This window comes from Ranitomeya variabilis, chromosome 2, assembly GCF_051348905.1.
Source record: "Ranitomeya variabilis isolate aRanVar5 chromosome 2, aRanVar5.hap1, whole genome shotgun sequence".
NCBI classification, from domain to species: Eukaryota; Metazoa; Chordata; class Amphibia; order Anura; family Dendrobatidae; genus Ranitomeya; species Ranitomeya variabilis.
In genome coordinates, this window is record NC_135233.1 from 732,196,400 (window position 1) to 732,217,459 (window position 21,060).

General features: G+C 41.7%; 1 protein-coding gene across 3 annotated transcripts in view; it reads right to left on the minus strand.

Moving 5' to 3' along the window:
* Positions 1-21,060, minus strand: part of FIG4 (FIG4 phosphoinositide 5-phosphatase) — a 613,672-nt gene that overhangs the window by 247,187 nt on the left and 345,425 nt on the right. For all 3 annotated transcript variants that reach the window (XM_077289568.1, XM_077289569.1, XM_077289567.1), the window contains 3 exons: positions 13,381-13,439; positions 9,555-9,702; positions 9,370-9,453 (listed from right to left, as the gene is read on the minus strand). In XM_077289568.1, coding sequence (XP_077145683.1) covers positions 9,370-9,453; positions 9,555-9,702; positions 13,381-13,439 — 291 coding nt within the window. The remainder of the gene's footprint in view (positions 1-9,369; positions 9,454-9,554; positions 9,703-13,380; positions 13,440-21,060) is intronic.

A 21,060-nucleotide genomic window follows, 5' to 3' on the forward strand; every position in this document is an offset into this window, starting at 1 on the left:
TGGAAGCAAAGGAGCGCCATTTGACTTTTCAATGCAAAATTGACTGGAATTGAGATGGGACGCCATGTTGCATTTGGAGAGCCCCTGATGTGCCTAAACATTGAAACCCCTAACAAGTGACACCATTTTGGAAAGTAGACCCCCTAAGGAACTTATCTAGATGTGTGGTGAGCACTTTGACCCAACAAGTGCTTTACAGAAGTTTATAATGCAAAGCCGTAAAAATAAAAAATCATATTTTTTCACAAAAATGATCTTTTCACCCCCAATTTTTTATTTTCCCAAGGGTGAGAGAAGAAATTGGACCCCAAAAATTGTTGTGCAATTTGTCCTGAGTACGCTGATACCCCATATGTGGGTGTAAACCATTGTTTGGGCGCAGGGCAGAGCTCGGAAGGGAAGGAGCGCCATTTGACTTTTCAATGCAAAATTGACTGGAATTGAGATGGGACGCCATGTTGCATTTAGAGAGCCCTTGATGTGCCTAAACATTGAAACCCCTAACAAGTGACACCATTTTGGAAAGTAGACCCCCTAAGGAACTTATCTAGATGTGTGGTGAGCATTTTGACCCAACAAGTGCTTTACAGAAGTTTATAATGCAGAGCCGTAAAAATAAAAAATCATATTTTTTCACAAAAATGATCTTTTCACCCCCAATTTTTTATTTTCCCAAGGGTAAGAGAAGAAATTGGACCCCAAAAATTGTTGTGCAATTTGTCCTGAGTACACTGATACCCCATATGTGGGTGTAAACCATTGTTTGGGCGCAGGGCAGAGCTCAGAAGGGAAGGAGCGCCATTTGACTTTTCAATGCAAAATTGACTGGAATTGAGATGGGACGCCATGTTGCGTTTGGAGAGCCCCTAATGTGCCTAAACATTGAAACCCCCCACGAGTGACACCATTTTGGAAAGTAGACCCCTTAAGGAACTTATCTAGATGTGTGTTGAGCACTTTGACCCAACAAGTGCTTCACAGAAGTTTATAATGCAGAGCCGTAAAAATAAAAAATCATATTTTTTCACAAAAATGATCTTTTCACCCCCATTTTTTTATTTCCCCAAGGGTAAGAGAAGAAATTAGACCACAAAAGTTGTTGTGCAATTTGTCCTGAGTACGACGATACCCCATATGTGGGGGTAAACCACTGTTTGGGCGCATAGCAGAGCTCGGAAGGGAAGGAGCGCTATTTTACTTTTCAATGCAAAATTGACTGGAATTAAGATGGGATGCCATGTTGCGTTTGGAGAGCCCCTGATGTGCCTAAACATTAAACCCCCCCACAAGTGACACCATTTTGGAAAGTAGACCCCCTAAGGAACTTATCTAGATGTGTTTTGAGAGCTTTGAACCCCCAAGTGTTTCACTACAGTTTATAACGCAGAGCCGTGAAAATAAAAATATTTTTTTTTTCACAAAAATGATTTTTTAGCCCCCAAGTTTTGTATTTTCACAAGGGTATCAGGATAAATTGGACCATAAAAGTTGTTGTCCAATTTGTCCTGAGTACGCTGATACCCCCTATGTGGGGGGGAACCACTGTTTGGGCGCATGACAGAGCTCGGAAGTGAAGGAGCGCCATTTGGAATGCAGACTTAAATGGATTGGTCTGCAGGCGTCACGTTGCATTTGCAGAGCCCCTGATGTACCCAAACAGTACAAACCCCCCACAAGTGACCCCATATTGGAAACTAGACCCCCCAAGGAACTTATCTAGATGTGTTGTGAGAACTTTGAACCCCCAAGTGTTTCACTACAGTTTATAACGCAGAGCCGTGAAAATATTATTTTTTTTTTTTTTTTCACAAAAATGAAATTTAGCCCCCAGTTTTGTATTTTCACAAGGGTATCAGGATAAATTGGACCCTAAAAGTTGTTGTCCAATTTGTCCTGAGTACGCTGATACCCCCTATGTGGGGGGGAACCACTGTTTGGGCGCATGACAGAGCTCGGAAGGGAAGGAGCGCCATTTGGAATGCAGACTTAAATGGATTGGTCTGCAGGCGTCACGTTGCATTTGCAGAGCCCCTGATGTACCCAAACAGTACAAACCCCCCACAAGTGACCCCATATTGGAAACTAGACCCCCCAAGGAACTTATCTAGATGTGTTGTGAGAACTTTGAACCCCCAAGTGTTTCACTACAGTTTATAACGCAGAGCCGTGAAAATATTATTTTTTTTTTTTTTTCACAAAAATGAAATTTAGCCCCCAGTTTTGTATTTTCACAAGGGTATCAGGATAAATTGGACCCTAAAAGTTGTTGTCCAATTTGTCCTGAGTACGCTGATACCCCCTATGTGGGGGGGAACCACTGTTTGGGCGCATGACAGAGCTCGGAACGGAAGGAGCGCCATTTGGAATGCAGACTTAAATGGATTGGTCTGCAGGCGTCACGTTGCATTTGCAGAGCCCCTGATGTACCCAAACAGTACAAACCCCCCACAAGTGACCCCATATTGGAAACTAGACCTCCCAAGGAACTTATCTAGATGTGTTGTGAGAACTTTGAACCCCCAAGTGTTTCACTACAGTTTACAACGCAGAGCCGTGAAAATAAAACATATTTTTTTTCCCACAAAAATGATTTTTAGCCCCCCAAATTTTTATTTTCCCAAGGATAACAAGAGAACTTGGACCCCAGAAGTTGTTGTTCAATTTGTCCCTAGTACGCTGATACCCCATATGTTGGGGTAAACCCCTTTTTGGACGCACGGGAGAGCTCGGAAGGGAAGGAGCACTGTTTTACTTTTTCAACGCAGAATTGGCTGGAATTGAGATTGGACGCCATGTCGCGTTTGGAGAGCCCCTGATGTGCCTGAACAGTGGAAGCTCCCCAATTCTACCTGAAACCCTACCCCTAACCTCACCCCTAACCGTTTACTGAACATTTTCTGACAGTCATAAGTGCCACGTATATAAGTGCCACGTATTTAAGAGCCACGTATTTAAGTGCCACGTATTTCAGTGCCACGTATTTCAGTGCCACGTATTTCAGTGCCACGATATTTCAGTGCCACGTATTTCAGTGCCACGTATTTCAGGCACTGAAAAATACGTGGCACGTAAATACTTCAGTGCCACGATATTTCAGTGCCACGATATTTCAGTGCCACGAATTTCAGTGCCACGAATTTCAGTGCCACGTATTTCAGGCACTGAAAAATACGTGGCACGTAAATACGTGGCACTGAAATACGTGGCACTGAAATACGTGGCACGTAAATACGTGGCACTGAAATACGTGGCACTGAAATACGTGGCACTGAAATACGTGGCACTGAAATACGTGGCACTGAAATACGTGGCACTGAAATACGTGGCACTGAAATACGTGGCACTGAAATACGTGGCACTTAAATACGTGGCACTTAAATACGTGGCACTTATATACGTGGCCACTGAAATATCGTGGCACTTATATACGTATATACGTATATAAACGTATATTTCAGTGCCACGTATTTCAGTGCCACGTATTTCAGGTTAGGGGTAGGGTTAGGGGTAGGGTTAGGGTTTTTTGTTTTTTTCTTGTTTTGTTGTGTTTTTCTATAAAAACGCATGCGTTTTACCGCGTTTACATGCATTTTTTCACACATGCGGTTTTTTTAAAAAACGCATGCAGATAAAAACGCAAGTGTGAAACCAGACTAAAAGACGCTTTTTATAGCAAAAAAGTTTTTGCGTCTCCACATTTTGAGACCTATAATTTTTCCACATTTTGGTCCACAGAGTCATGTGAGGTCTTGTTTTTTGCGGGACGAGTTGACGTTTTTATTGGTAACATTTTCGGACACGTGACAGTTTTTGATCGCTTTTTATTCCGATTTTTGTGAGGCAGAAAGACCAAAAACCAGCTATTCATGAATTTCTTTTGGGGGAGGCGTTTATACCGTTCCGCGTTTGGTAAAATTGATAAAGCAGTTTTATTCTTCGGGTCAGTACGATTACAGCGATACCTCATTTATATCATTTTTTTATGTTTTGACGCTTTTATACGATAAAAACTATTTTATAGAAAAAATAATTATTTTGGCATCGCTTTATTCTGAGGACTATAACTTTTTAATTTTTTTGCTGATGATGCTGTATGGCGGCTCGTTTTTTGCGGGACAATATGACGTTTTCAGTGGTACCATGGTTATTTATATCCGTCTTTTTGATCGCGTGTTATTCCACTTTTTGTTCGGCGGTATGGTAATAAAGCGTTGTTTTTTGCCTCGTTTTTTTTTTTTTTTTCTTACGGTGTTTACTGAAGGGGTTAACTAGTGGGCCAGTTTTATAGGTTGGGTCGTTACGGACGCGGCGATACTAAATATGTGTACTTTTATTGTTTTTGTTTGTTTTTTTTAGATAAAGAAATGTATTTATGGGAATAATATTTTTTTTTTTATTATTATTTATTTAGGAATTTTTTTTTTTTTTTTTTTTTACACATGTGGAAATTTTTTTTTTTACTTTTTTACTTTGTCCCAGGGGGGGACATCACAGATCGCAGATCTGATAGTGTGCACAGCACTCTATCAGATCCGCGATCATACTTTCATCGGAGCAGGCTGCAGCTTTCATCTGCAGCCTGCTCCGACCCGGAAGTGCTCCCTGCAGGACCCGGATACAGCCCCTCGGCCATTTTGGATCCGGGGCCTGCAGGGAGAAGACGTTCGGTACGAGGTGAGTACATCACCTTGTACCGATCGTCTCAGGGAAGCCCGCAGGGAGCCCTCTCCCTGCGCGATGCTTCCCTGTACCGCCGGTACACCGCGATCATGTTTGATCGCGGTGTGCCGGGGGTTAATGTGCCGGGGGCGGTCCGTGACCGCTCCTGGCACATAGTGCCGGATGTCAGCTGCGATATGCAGCCGACACCCGGCCGCGATCGTCCGCGCTCCCCCCGTGAGCGCGGCCGATCGCGTATGACGTACTATCCCGTCACCGGGAATTAAGGCCCACCCCACCTCGACGGGATAGTACGTCATACGGGCTTAAGGGGTTAAGAAAAAAAAAAAACTTCTGCAGGCAGGCGCCAGATTAATCACATGTTTAATGTTCCGTTAATAAATGTGTTTCATATTCATGAGTATAAAAAAATCCATTTTAAAATGGTGCCCGCCGGGCATGCGCAGTAACTACTATCGGTGTATATAGAGGTGATTCAATAGTTGCTACTGCACTGCTACTGCCGTCAGCGCCTTCTTGCTAGACAAGAAAAAAAAAATGTCCTCCTCCAAGATGTGCGCCTGCACAATAACAGCCATTGGCGATTGCTATGGATGGATTTTTTTAAACTACCAGGATAACCTCAAGCACATTTATTATTAACACAGGAAACATGCGATTATGCTGCAGCGCAGGTGCCACATCTGATGCATGCCTGCAGATGGGTTTTTCTTCTTTTTTTTTTCATTCAGTATGTACATACATTCATTATGTAAACTAGGGGGCAGGTCAGTGAGGGATCAGTGACCTGTCAGCAGTCTGCATTATGAATAGCTAATCAGAGCACCACATGAAGACCCCCACAACCTGCCCTGAAGCGCAAGAATCTCATTAACTCAAAACTGAAAATAAAGATTAACCCCTTTCTGACATCTGTCATAATAATACATCCCTGTGCCTATCTGACCAGGGACATATTATTACTGCATGTCGATCGCCCGCGCGCACTGCTGCATCCCCATGCTGTACAAGCGATCAGCCTTTAAAAAAATGATAGTACCATATTGGGACAAAGTAAAAAAGTTAAAAAAAAAGTAAAAAAAATGTTTTAAAAAATTGTACAAATATTTTTAAAAGTATGAAACAATTAAAAAATCATAAGAAATTGTATCTATAAATAAATATTTGTATGAAAAAAAATATAAACAATAAAAGTAAATATATTTGGTATCCCGCAAAAAACAAGCCATCACATGACTATGGGTCAAAATATGGAAAAATTATAGCTCTCAAATTGTGGTGATGGAAAAACTATTTTTTGTAATAAAAAGCGTCTTTTAGTGTGTGACAGCAGCCAAACATAAAAGCCGGATATAAATCTGGTATCGCTGTAACCACACAGACCCGGAGAATAAAGTCGCCTAGTCACTTATAACACATGAGGAATGGCGTAAAAAATAAACAAAACAAATTCTTCACCTGCTGTTGATTTTTTCATTCTGCCTCAAAAGATCGCAGTAAGGCTCGGCGCACATTTATCCTGCGCTCTACGCTGAGCGCTTGCACCAGGGTTTCCGTGTAAATCTCTGAAATACGTGATTCAGATGGAACCTCTGGCAGAATATTCCCTATAATGAGGCAGATGGAGGCATGGTGGACGCCATTTGACCTGTGATCCGACAGTGTCCGTCTTTTTAGAACTGAATAAAGTGTCGTCGTCGACAGTTTTGTGCACTTCTGAAAAGAACAACACCGCTGAACAGAGGCCAGACGGAGTCCAGAGTAACTCTACTGCCTCATTATAGTGAATGGATCCCTTGGGGGTTTCATCTGAATCACGTCACTCAGAGGCATAACGTACTGGTGACTGCAATGTACTGGTCACTACAGCCTACTGGTCACTACAATGGCAGTTTGCAGTTTTCACTCGGCAACATCCACTACTGCTTGCTTCTGGAAACCACCCATGGAGTCAAAATCGTCCCTACAACTGTAGATTAATTCCCCAAGGGGTATAGTTTCCAAAATGGGGTCACTTGTGGAGGGATTCTGCTCTTCTGGCACTTAGGGGCTCTGTATATGGAGTCTGCAAACTGTTCAATGAACATCTGTGCTGCAGGAGGCAAATAGCGCTCCGTTCCTCCCAAGTCTCTCCGTATGGCTATTACTGTGCAGCCACATATGGGATATTGGCAGGTTCAGTAGAAGTTGTGGGCCAAATTTAGGTGCCATTTTTACCCACTTCCATTGCGAAAATGTAAAATCTGGGGCTAAAACAAAATTTTGTTGGTAAAAATGTACGGTAGTTATTTTTTCTTCACTGCCCAATGGTATAAAATTATGTCACACACTCGTGGTGTCAATATGATCACTGCACCCCTAGATGAATTCATGGAGAGGAGTAGTTCGTAAAATGGGGTCACTTATGGGGAGTTCTGTTGTTCTGGCACCCCTAGAGCTCTCCCAGTGGGTCATGGCACCTGCAAACCATAACAGTAAAATCTTCAACTCCTTGCCTTCTCAGCTTTGCACTGTGCCTGAAAAATATTTCCCAACTACATGTAGGGTATTGGTGCACTCAAGAAAAATTGGACCTCAGTTTGTTGTAAAAAAAATCCTATTAGCCCTTAGAAAAATTAAAACCTTGGGGCTAAAACAACATTATAGTTGTAAAAATGTAATTTATTCTTTCTTCACCACTGAGTGGTATAAAATTATGTGAGGTACATGTGGTGTCAATATGATCACTGCACCACTAGATGAATTCAATGGGGAGTGTAATTTGTAAAATGAGTTCACATATAGGGTGTTTCTGTTGTTCTGGCACCTCAGGGGCTCTGCCAATGTGATAAGGCACCCTCAAACCATTCCAGCAAAATCTGGACTCCAATATGGCGCCTCCTCCCTTCTGAGCTTTGCACTGTGCCTCAAAAGTAGTATTCCCCCACATATGGAGTATCAGCGTACTCAGGAGAAATTTCACTACAATTGTGTGGTGCAATTTTTCCTGTTACCCCTATGAAAATGCTAAATTTGGGGCCATAATAACATTTTTGTGGGGGAAAATGTGATTTTTTTTATTTTCATGGCTCAACATTATCAACTTCTTTGAAGCACCTGGGGGTTCAAGGTGCTCAACACACATCTAAATACATTCCCTGAGGGGTCTAATTTCCAAAATGGGGTAACTTGTGGGGGGTTTCCACTGTTTAGGCATATGAGGGGCTCTCCAAACGGGACATGGCGTCCGCTAATTGTTCCAACAAATTTTGCATTCAAACAGTCAAATGGCGCTCCTTCCCTTCCGAGCTCAGCTGTGCACCCAAACAGTGGTTTTTCTCCCTTATGTGGAGTATCGGCATGCTCAGGAGAAATTGCACAACAAATTTTGGGGTCCATTTTTTCCTATTACCCTTGTGAAAATAAAAAAAAATTGGTTCCAAAGTAAATTCTTTGTGAAAAAAGTAAAATGTTAATTTTTTCCTTCCACATTGCTTTAGTTCTCGTGAAGCACCTGAAGGGTTAATAAACTTCTTGAATGTGGTTTTGCACACCTTGAGGGGTGCAGTTTTTAGAATGGTGTCACTTGTGAGCATTTTCTGTTATATTGCCCCCCCAAACTCCCTTCAAATGTGAGGTGGTCCTAATGAGAAATTGCTGGTCAACTTTTAACCCTTATAACGTCCTAAGAAGAAAAAAATATGCTTCTAAAATTGTGCTGATGTAAAGTAGACATGTGGGAAATGTTATTTATTAACGATTTTGTGTGGCACCATTCTCTGATTTAAGGGTAAAAAATTAAAAGTTTGAAAATTGCTAATCTTTCAAAATTTTTGCCAAATTTCCAGTTTTTTTCATAAATAAACGCAAGTCATATCGAAGAAATTTTACCATTAACATGAAGTACAACATGTCATGAAAAAAAAATCTCAGAATTAGTGGGATGCGTTGAAGCGTTCCAGAGCTATAACCTCCTCCTCAGCGCTGTTTTGAAAATAGCCGGCGCCTGCGCTCTTTTCCCCTGCCTGGTGCAGGCGCAGTGAGCGCTGCCTGTCTTTCCTCATATGCAGTCCAGCTGACTGCGCCTGCGCGGCCGCCCTGCCTGTGATTCCCAGCCCCGTAGTGACTTATGATTTATTCACATTTAACATATCATGCTAAAGCTCATAAGAACTTTTGCATTTAGCCCATCATATTAGTGAACAAAACAGACAATTGGCCATTTGTGGTTTTTCTTCATAGAAGGGTTGTCCAAAACCAACATACTGATGACCTATACATAAGAAAAGTAATCAATATAAGATCGAAGAGGGTCTAACACCTGGCACCCCAACTATCAGCTGGCATCACCTTCAGTGGGGAGTCAGATGGAATATGTGGCGAGAAGAACAGCACAGCTTTGTCCACTGGCCTCTGCTGGGTACTGCAGATCAGCTGCAAATGTAGAGAATAGGAGCTAATCTGCAGTACCTGGCAATGTGCAATTAAACAGAGTAGGGGACATGTCGATCCAAACAATGTTTACATCGGGACACAAACAGAAGTGACCGTTGGGTGTGTCAGGTATCAGGCCCAGACCAATCTGATACTGATGACCTAGTCTTAGAAAAGGTCATCAATATAAAAATAATGAACAGACTCTTTTTTTAAACACATGAAAGGTTATTTTTAAGTCGTATATGTACGCAATAGTATGATCGTCAGTCTTACCCTGAAACGGATTTTCCAGTTTCATCTGGTTTTCGCACTGTAAATGGGCTTGGATCAATGCCAACATTTTTTGGCATGAAGTCTCTGAAAAGTAAAGGGATACATATCAATACATATTGAATGGTTAAAGATTTCATCAGTATCTTTTAATGGTTATATTACAACCTAAAGTCAATGTAACTTACCTTGCAGAATTTGTCATAGACAGACAAAAAGTGTCATCAAAACTGCTCAGTTCATAAGGTCGAAAGAACTCTGTGTATATATTGACCTCCTCGTTGTTCCTGTTATGCTTCTTTATTGTCATCTTCTTCAAGTTTTCACAACTCATCACTGTTAACAAAAGCATTTGGTTGGTAACAAGGTCATGTTACAGTATCAGCAATCAAATCCAAAATCCTTTAGAATACGGGCTTTATTTATGGTCTCTGTACTGTGTGTATGGAGAAATACTAACAACGTGCTGATATTACCACAGCCCTTTTCACATTTATATCTGAAAAATGTCCAGTAACAATATAATTCATAGCCATGTCCAGATATAATGTTCATAGACATTTCATAGGTGAGCCTTTAACTAATAATACCCAAATTTCTCAAACGCCACTAATCTAATTTGCAAAGAGTGAAAACTATTGGATTCTTTCCATTATGTACCGCATATACTCGAGTATAAGCCGACCCGAGTATGAGCCGAGACCCCTAATTTTGCCACAAAAAACTGGGAAAACTTAATGACTTGAGTATAAGCCTAGGGTGGAAAATGCAGCATCTACCGGTAAATGTCAAAAATAAAAATAGATACCAATATAAGTAAAATTAATTGAGACATCAGTAGGTTAAGTGTTTTTGAATATCCATATTGAATCAGGAGCCCCATATAATCCTCCATAAAGTTCATGATGGGCCCCATAAGATGCTCCATATACAAATATGCCCCATATAATGCTCCATACAGTTTATGATGGGCCCCATAAGATGCTCCATATTAAAATATGCCCCGTATAATGCTGAACAAATGTTGACTATGATCCCATAAGATGCTGCATAGAGACATTTGCCCCATACAATGCTGCACTAATGCTGATTATGGCCCCATGAGATGCTCCATAGACACATTTGCCCCGTATAATGCTGCACAAATGCTGATTATGGCCCGATGAGATGCTCCACAGAGATATTTGCCCCCATATAATGCTGCACATGGCCCCATAAGATGCTCCATAGAAATATTTGCCCCATATAACGCTGTACAAACGTTGAATATGGCCCCATAAGAAGCTCCATAGAGATATTTGCCCCATACGCTGTTGCTGCGATAAAAAAATCACATACTCACCTCTTGTCGCTCAGGCCCCTGGCACTTGCTATATTCACCTGTTCCCCATTCCACCATTGGCGCCGCTCCGTCTTCCGCGTCCTCTGCACTGACTCTTCAGGCAGAGGGCGGCGCGCACACTTATCGCGTCATCGCGCCCTCTGACCTGAGCGTCACTGCAGAGGAAGCGGAAGATGGAGCGGCACCGACGGTGGAACATGGGACAGGTGAATATACCCCCGTTATACTCACCTGCTGCTGGCGCGGTCCCTGCAGGTCCCTGCTTCTCTGGGCGCTGACAGCTTCTTCCTGTATTGAGTGGTCACATGGTACCGCTCATTACAGTAATGAATATGTGGCTCCACCCCTATGGGAGTGGAGTCAGGTCTATATTCATTACTGTAATGAGCGGTACCATGTGACCGCTCACTACAGGAAGAAGCTGTCAGTGCTCGGAGAACCAGGGACGTGCAGGGACCACGCCAGGAGCAGGTGAGTATTATTAGACAGCTGCCGCTCCCCCTTCCCTGCCGACCCCTGGGAATGACTCGAGTATAAGCCGAGAGGGGCAATTTCAGCCTAAAAAAATGGGCTGAAATTCTCGGCTTATACTCGAGTATATACAGTATTTAGTCTTCACTGAAAGGGACTTAAAGGGGTATTTCCATCTCCAAGATCCTATCCCAATATGTATTAGGTGTAATAATTGTAGAATAGTTTTTTGGATTCACTAGGTCTCTTTCCTCAAGTACAGGCATTGCAGGAACGTAGGCATCCATGGTTACGACCAATAGCAGTTAACTGTTACTTCATCAGTGGAAGTAACCTTGGCTACCTACGGTCCTGCAATGCCTGCACATGAAGAAAGAGACATAGTGAATCAGAAAAACTATACTACATTTCTATTTGGAGGTATTTGCTAACATTATTATTATTATTATTACACCTACTACTGTACATATTGAAATAGTATCTTGAATAGATACTTTCTTTAAGAAAAGCTGATCAATAAGTCAGTTACTCTGAATAAAGCAAGATAGCTGCAAAACACCAAGCTGATGCTACTTCCACATGTGGTGGCCAATTGTTAATTGTTAGACCTGCTCTGGTCAACTGGTACTGGCATTGTGAAGTAAAGCTAAAGTTCAGAAACATTAGACCATACAGAAGTGACAGAGCGTCTGAATGTTTGAGCTCGAGCTTAGTAAAGGTTGCCTAAACTCTGTAATATCATTCACTATTGACTTATATACTGCTTGTAGGAATGACACAGGCTCAGCTATGGATCAGGATATTTTTAAATTAGGTTTCTATGACCAAGAAGCAGAACACAAGACTAAGAGCACCATGCACAACATTAAGCTTTGGCATAATACATGCAGACACTAGATTCTTGAGCAAGTGAAGAAAGATCTTGAAGTGTCAAGCCAAATGTATAAAGGAACAGAGTGCAGTAAAGCAATAAAATAAATAATAATCATTCTGTCGATCCCCTGACACTCTTGCTCAACAGTACCTGAGTTTCTTGGAAGTCTCAGTTGTTCCTTAATGATGTAGATGGGCAGATGACTGCTGCAGCCAATCATTGGCCGTAGTGCTGATAATGTGCTCCTGGTGAAAGACTGCAGTGGTCATATGCCCAAATGGAAGAAATAGAAAATACAGATAACAGCTGTACATCTTAATCACCTATAGCCATACATAAAGTTTAGGCTGTACCTCACACTGCAGCTCAATCCCATAGAAGTGAAGGAGACTAAATTTTATTACCAGCAGTGAAGATGTCTACCCATGCATCTTCACTGCTGTACAAGATAGAGGAGATGCCTTCGGATCAGATAGGGTGCCAGAAATCAAATCTCAAAAGTGTAAAGTCAGTTTAAAGCCGCTGTGCAACAAAGGGTAAAAATTATAAAAACTTGATTCCAGCTCACCCAGTTGCTCTATGCTCATCCACCTGGGGCTCATCCACCAGCCTCGCCCCGGCCTCACATCAAGGAAAATAGAAAAAATTGGAGTCTGGCTCAACAGGACGGGATTTTCCTTTTCTTTTTATTTTTCAAAAGAAAATATGGTGCATACAAAAGAAAAATGTACATGGTGGACATGACCCAGTCGACACGTTTCGACCGCACTAGGCAGTCTTACTCATGAGTAAAAAATGCATTGAAACGTGTCGACTGGGTCATGTCCACCATGTACATTTTTCTTTTGTATGCACCATATTTTCTTTTGAAAAAGAAAAAGAAAAGGAAAATCCAGTCCTGTTGAGCCAGACTCCAATTTTTTCTATTTTCCTTGATGAAAAGAGAAAAATGGCGCACATCTTATGAAATGCATAACTCAAATGTGGGTTGGTTTTTTTCAACAATAAAAAGAACTTTATAAGGGGTAATTAGTGTAAAACAGTGATTTTCATGCTAATCTCTTTTTAAGAAGAGATGTTATGCATTATAATGTCCAAATGCAAGCAGTAAACCTTTCCAGAGAACATGCAAGCTTCTGTTGTGAAATGTAATGACAGACTAGATTAGGACAACTGGCAGGGGGTGTGTGATCCACCCAATATCAGCAACCAGAAACAACTTTAATACATGTGTAAAAAGCTCAAGAAAGTCTGATGTTGACAGTTTTACCTTAAGTTGGAAAACTAAAGGACAACAAGAAACATATTTTATAAGATGATATCTTACCTTCATCAAATGGTAATGGTAAGTGCTCTAAGACGCCCGATGTCCACCAGAATGTGTAACTGAAACAGAGTTACAAATCATGTCAATATGTAATGTTTAATGCTTCTTTCTACAGCTAGATTCTACTAATAAAGAGGTTTTCCATTTAACATTTTTATACCTACTGTTTAGGTTTGCCAAAGAGAAAAATAGTAAAATCTAGTTACTCACTCTCCGCCACTGTCCCATATCTTTGTTGACCACTGAGCTAAGTGACTAGTGCCGTTTACAACGGTTTTGCTGCTGGCCTAAATAATTGACTGCAGTTGTCATGTGTGTTAAACACGTGATGTCACCCCTGCATCCTGTTTACAAAAACCAGTGGTGGCGGTGGAAGAATAGCACTGGACATGTGGAGGGTGAGCTGGGTTCAGTATACTTGCTCTCAAAACAACAAAAAATGCAATTGAAACTACAGTGAGCCTGTGTATAAAATATGTCATAACACCAATGTGAACATAGACTAATTTCACCATTATCCTGGGAAATTCTCTCTCTTTTCACTATTGATGCTGCCTATGCAGCATAAATAGTAAAAAGATATAATGCTAAAAATAATAAAAAAATCGTGATATTCTTACCTTTAGGTGTCCCCCGCAGCCTTCCCGTGGCCCCCCGATGCTCGCGATGCTGCCGGCAGCTCCGGTTCCCAGTGATGCATAGCAAAATGACCAGATGATGTAGCGGTCTCGAGAGACCACTACGTCATCACAGGTCATTGTCTCGCTATGCATCACTGGGAACCGAGCATCACAAGCACCGGGAAGGCTGCAGGGGCTGCGCGGGACGCCGGAAGGTAAGAATATCACGATTTTTTTTATTTTTTGTATTATTTTTATCATGGGTTGTGTTGTGTATGCGTTTTCGCAGTGAAAAACCGCGGCAAAGATGCATATACAACGTGTGCACATAACCTTCGAGGATGCACTGGAACCGTCAAAAAACAGCTCCAGTGCATCCGTTTTTTACAATCAGCACAGGATCCGTCTTTTCAACATTTTGACGGATTGTGACTGATTGTAAAAAACGGAAGTGTGAAAGAGGCCTTAGTGTGATCCTCCTTTGTCTCACATTAGTCCCCAAATGATGATAAGTATTCTCGCAAGATTAACGTATGTGATATTTGGTGCCTTATGGCATTGGTTAAGATATCAGATTCATGGTATGTTAAAGACTAGGTTAAATTGGCCAGACCGTATTAATGAGCAATGAGAAATGTTGTTTGTTCTTTTGTTTTATGATGTAATGTTGTTATGTTGTATAATGTTCTATAAAACGAGTTTAAAAATTAAAGTAATGAACAGCAATATTAGCTTATGATTTTTGTTCTGATCCTCGTTGACAACTATTTTAACTCTCCTGATTTGGAATTTTTTTTCATGGTAAAAAAGGCAAAACTGCAATAAAATACAGTGGTATTTAAAAATGTTAAGCACCCTGGTCAAAGTTATTGTTATAGTGAACAGTTAAGCAAGTTGAAGATGAAATGATCTCTGAACAGCCTAAAGTTATAGATGACACATTTCCTTTGTATTTTAGGCCAAAAATATAGGTATATTGTCATTTTTTACATTTTCAAAAAATTGGAAAAAGAAAAACAGGTTGATGTAAAAGTTTGGGCACCCTGCATGGGTACTACCTAGTAGCAGGTCCCTTTTGAAAGTATCACAGCTAGTAAATGCTTTTTGTAGCCAGACAAGAGTCTTTCAGTTCTTGTTTAAGGGATTTTAATCCATTCTTTCTTAGAAAAATTCTTCCAGTTTTGTGAGATCCATGGATCGTCTTGTATGCACTGCTATTTTGAGGTCAAGCAACAGGTGTTCGACGATGTTCAGATTAGGGGTCTGTGAGGGGCATTGTTAAATCTTCATCTTGCGCTTTTTGAGGTACTCTTGTGTGCACTTTGATGTGTGTTTACAATCATTACCCTTTTGGAGTAGCCAATCTCTTTTCAACTTCAACTTTTTTACAGATGGTATTATGTTTGCACCAAGAATTTGTTGAAATTTAATTGAATCCATTCTTCCCTCTACTCGTGAAATGTTCCCCGTGTCATTGGCTGCAAACCAACCCCAAAGCATGATTGATCCACTAGCATGCTTAATGGTTGGAGAGATGCTCTTTTCCTGAAATTCTATGCCCTTTTTTCTCCACACATATTTTTGATCATTGTGGCCAAAGAGTTCTATTTTAATCTGATCGATCCACAGGACTTGTTTACAAAATGCACTAAGCTTGTTTAGATGTTCCTCTGCATACTTCTGAGGCTGAATTTTATGGTGAGCACACAGGAGAGGTTTTCTCTTCTGAAGACTCCTCCATGAAGGCCATATCTGTGCAGGTGTCTCGGAACAGTAGTGCAATGTACCTGAAATCGAGACTCTGCTAAATCTTTCAGAAGGTATTTTGCAGTCAAGCAGGGGTTCAAATTTGCCTCCCTAGCAATCTTACCAGTAACTCTCACTGCTATCTAAAGAACATATCCCATTGTAATGAATACATATTAATCAGGTTAGCAAAGTAAAATATCATTACCTATAATAACCCTAGAGAGAGAAACTTATTACAATATTTGTGTTTTAAACTGTCGGATGCAAAGTGTAATGATTCCAGACTATTTCGAACCAGTCAACTTGACTTCATATTTAATTGCTTCCTGCAGAGGAGGTTGAGAAGACCTTGATTCTAATACATATCCTCTGGAGAAATCCTATTCCATGAAACGTCTACTGTGTGTGTCAAGTAATAAATCATTGCCATTTAATGCAATTTCTATTGTTGCATGGATTAAACATAGCCAATCTGTTCTGTTCATGTTTGCAAACAGGATGTGTGTGATTAGTTAAAAATATATTTTGACAAATTATCTTAGCCTAATTTATTTATCTATCCTTTTCTCTTAAAACTGTTATAATAGAACAAAATAAATCCAATGCTCTCCAACATATTCTATTTAAGAGGTATGCTAGCAAATACATTCAATATTGTTGTCCCAAACATTTCCAAAAATGGTTTCAAAATGACTCGTGATCGAAATGACTGACTCGTGACTCTGACTCGTGACTACCGAGGTGCCGAATGTGCCAAAGTTGCTACCAAGTGGCAAAAGTGGCTACCGAGGTGCCGAATGTGCTAAAGTGGCTACCAAGTGGCCAAAGTGGCTACCAAGTGGCTAAAGTGGCTACCGAGGTGCCGAATGTGCCAAAGTGGCTACCAAGTGGCCAAAGTGGCTACCGAGGTGCCGAATGTGCCAAAGTGGCTACCAAGTGGCCAAAGTGGCTACCGAGGTGTCGAATGTGCTAAAGTGGCTCCCAAGTGGCCAAAGTGGCTACCGAGGTGTCGAATGTGCCAAAGTTGCTACCAAGTGGCCAAAGTGGCTACCAAGTGGCCAAAGTGGCTACCAAGTGGCCAAAGTGGCTACCGAGGTGCCGAATGTGCTAAAGTGGCTACCAAGTGGCCACAGTGGCTACCAAGTGGCTACCGAGGTGCCGAATGTGCCAAAGTGGCTACGAAGTGGCTACGAAGTGGCCGAAGTGGCTACCGAGGTGCTAAATGTGCTAAAGTGGCTACCAAGTGGCCAAAATGGCTACCAAGTGGCTACTAAGGTGCCGAATGTCCCAAAGTGGCTACCAAGTGGCCAAAGTGGCTACCGAGGTGCCGAATGTGCCAAAGTGGCTACCAAGTGGCCATAGTGGCTACTGAGGTGCCGAATGTGCTAAAGTGGCTACCAAGTGGCCACAGTGGCTACCAAGTGGCTACTGAGGTGCCGAATGTGCCAAAGTGGCTACCAAGTGGCCAAAGTGGCTACCGAGGTGTCGAATGTGCTAAAGTGGCTACCAAGTGGCCAAAGTGGCTACCGAGGTGCCGAATGTGCCAAAGTGGCTACGAAGTGGCCGAAGTGGCTACGAAGTGGCTACCAAGGTGCCAAATGTGCTAAAGTGGCTACCAAGTGGCCAAAATGGCTACCAAGTGGCTACTAAGGTGCCGAATGTCCCAAAGTGGCTACCAAGTGGCCAAAGTGGCTACCAAGTGGTCAAAGTGGCTACCGAGGTGCCGAATGTGCTAAAGTGGCTACCAAGTGGCCAAAGTGGCTACCAAGTGGCAAAAGTGGCTACCGAGGTGCTGAATATGCCAAAGTGGCTACCAAGTGGCCAAAGTGGCTACAGAGGTGCCGAATATGCCAATGTGGCTACCAAGTGGCCAAAGTGGCTACAGAGGTGCCGAATGTGCCAAAGTGGCTACCAAGTGGCCAAAGTGGCTACCGAGGTGCCGAAAGTGCCAAAGTGGCTACCAAGTGGCCAAAGTGGCTACTGAGGTGCCAAATGTGCTAAAGTGGCCACCAAGTGGCCAAAATGGCTACCAAGTGGCCAAAGTGGCTACCGAGGTGCCGAATGTGCCAAAGTGGCTACCAAGTGGCCAAAGTGGCTACCGAGGTGCTGAATGTGCCAAAGTGGCTACCAAGTGGCCACAGTGGCTACCAAGTGGCCAAAGTGGCTACAGAGGTGCCAAATGCGCCAAAGTGGCTACCAAGTGGCCAAAGTGGCTATTGAGGTGCCGAATGTGCCAAAGTGGCTACCAAGAAGCACCTGTGCTGTGGCTTCAATCCATGTCAGTTGGGGGTCATGGAAAGGTCGCCATTAATTCCTATGGGAAATTTTTTGATTAAAATGCGATTTTTAAAAGAAAACTACAAATCAGATTGACTCCAAAAATACATAGCACATCTGTGCCCACCGAGGGATTTGAAACGCCACCTGAACGGGGTCTCTGCATGACTGCAAAAATCAGTGATACAGCGGACACATAGACAACAATTTCTTACATACAGACTCTGCCTAGGACAGTCTGCCTGTTCTTCACAAGTGTTCGGACCCCGTTCATTTCATCATTGTGGGTCCCAGCATCCCCCTTGAAGCAAATGGTGGTGACATCACACAGGTCCTTTAGCCTGCACCCAATATTACATGATGTGACATCACTATATCACTCTCATTGGCTGCATGTACACCCCATCCCAGGATGTGCCATCGCTATACACAACATTCATATTCTAACTTTACTTTCTTACAGTCGACACCTGATACACTGCTGTAAACAAAAGATAAATCTAGTTAGGTTGGGCTCACAGTAGTTAGGCCAGATGCGATATACTAATTACACGGAGCTCAAATTCTGCTGCGACCGTGAGCCGAGCGTCAGTGCACAATACCATGATTCTCTCGCATGAGAATCGCAGGACACATGCAGAGAAGACGAAGAAAGTAATTTTTCCATCTTGGCAAATTGCCTGTCTCAGCGTATATTGGACTGCACTGGAATGACATCCGAGTGCAGTCCGATGTTTCACACGCACCCATAGACTTATTTGGGTGCGCGTGAGGCGAGTTTCGGTGTCAATTTCAGCATGCTGCTATTATTTTCTAACACTGAACAGGCATGAGGAAATAATCATTAATCTGCATTGCCCCCAGACCATAACATTGGGCAAAGTGCTATCTGATAAAACATCGGACACCACTTGGTCGTATAAGCTCGTGTGAACGAAGCCTTATTCTAATGATGTGTGGTATAACATTCCTTAAAGAGGATGCCAGGTTTATTTGGACATGTGTCACACTGGTAATTGTTTTCGCTCCTAACTCCATTTTTGCAACACACCCTGCATCTCTTTTGGGAATGGCTTTTTTTGGTTGAAGGCGGAACTTGAGAGATAAAATTCTGACCAGGGACAATTTAGCTGGCCCCACTAATATGAAATGTTTTATTATTTTTTTCTTGGAACTCAAGGTAGGATCCTTTGTTCCCTGTTTTACGGTATAACAGAAAAGCGTTATATAGGGCCATTTGAATTAACTGTACCCCAAATTTTTTGTACCATACACGCGAATTGTGAACAGCGCTCAAGATATGCAGAATCTGGTCCGTAAGGTCAACGCCACCAATACATTTATTGTAATCCTGTACACAAACAAAACTTTGGACAGGAGAACTTTCCCCACATACAGAAATCTGGCTTCTTCTGTCAGCGTGAACTGATGTTAAAATGAGGACATCCTTCTTGTCATGAAATTTGACAAGAAGGATGTCCTCATAACATAATGTGGTGGCGCACCATCTTGGGTGTCATGTACGAGCATTCCTACATGAACAGTTTCCTGGAAAGTGGATTGGTCGTCGTGGGCCAGTTGAATGGCCACCAAGGTCTCCCGATCTGACCCCCTTAGACTTTTAGCTTTGGGGTCATCTGAAGGCAATTGTCTATGCTGTGAAGATACGACATGTACAGCATCTGAAACAATGGATACCGGAAGCCTGTGCATTTTTTCTGCGGTGTTGCTATCAGTGTGTCAAGAGTGGGAGAAGAGGGTTCCATTGACAATCCAGCACTTTGGGCAGCACTTTGAACACATTTTGTTTGCACTTGGAATTTTTTTTCCGGTTTTCCATTACAAGATATGTTAAAACCCATGGTGTTGTTCAAAAGTACAACTCATCCTGCAAAATAACAAGCCCTCACATGGCAATTTTGATAAAAAAAATAATAAGTTATGGCTTTGGGAAGAAGGGGAACAAAAAATGAAAATGCAAAACCAAAAATACCTCTGATCGTTAAGGGGTATTTCCATCTCCAATATCCTATCATAATATCTAGTAGCTAAAATAATATTAGAAATGTAGTATAGTTCTTCTGATTTGATTTGGCCTTACCTCATATGCAGGGAATTGCAGGAGCTCTAACTAGGAGATTGACAGCTGAGCAGGAGATATAAATTCATTTAAATTAGCTAGGTGTTCCCTTACCATCTCTGTTTATAGATGGCATTGATTCTTTTATTCCTTCGACAGCACAGTGAAGATCAGTTGATATTTCTATTGCTTTCTTAGAGAACACATGCAAATTAGGAATTTAAAAGTTCAGCCTTCTCAACATCATGTTTGACCACTTCACCCTATTCATCCTCTAAAAAACCTATAGCATCTGTGACTTTTCTTTTGCTTTTGACATACCCCCCAAAAATCCATTTTTTTTGCTTTTGGCCTCCCTTGCAAGTATCACTTCATTACTGGATTCGCTCTTCTAACACTTGCCTTGCATTCTCTGCAGACAGCATTATATTTTTCTTTAGCTATGCCCCCTCTTTCCATTTGATATTCATTTATTTTTTCCTTTATAGCAAGTGATTAACCCCTTCACCCCGAAGCCTGTTTTCACCTAAGTGACAGGGCCAATTTTTACAATTCTGACCACTGTCACTTTATGAGGTCATAACTCTGAAACGCTTCAACGGATCCTGGTGATTCGGAGACTGTTTTCTCGTGACATATTGTACTTTATGATAGTGGTAAAACTTCTTCGATATGACTTGCATTTATTTGTGAAAAAAAACGGAAATTTGTCAAAAATTGTGAAAATTTTGCAATTTTCAAACTTTTAGGTTTTATGCCCTTAAAATAGAGAGTTATATCACATAATATAGTTAAAAACAACGTTTTCCACATGTCTGCTTTACATCAGCACAATTTTGGAAAAAATTTTTTGTTAGGGAGTTATAAGGGTTAAAAGTTGACTAGCGATTTCTCATTTTTACAACAAAATTTGCAAAACAATTTTTTTTAGGGACCACCTCACACTTGAAGTGA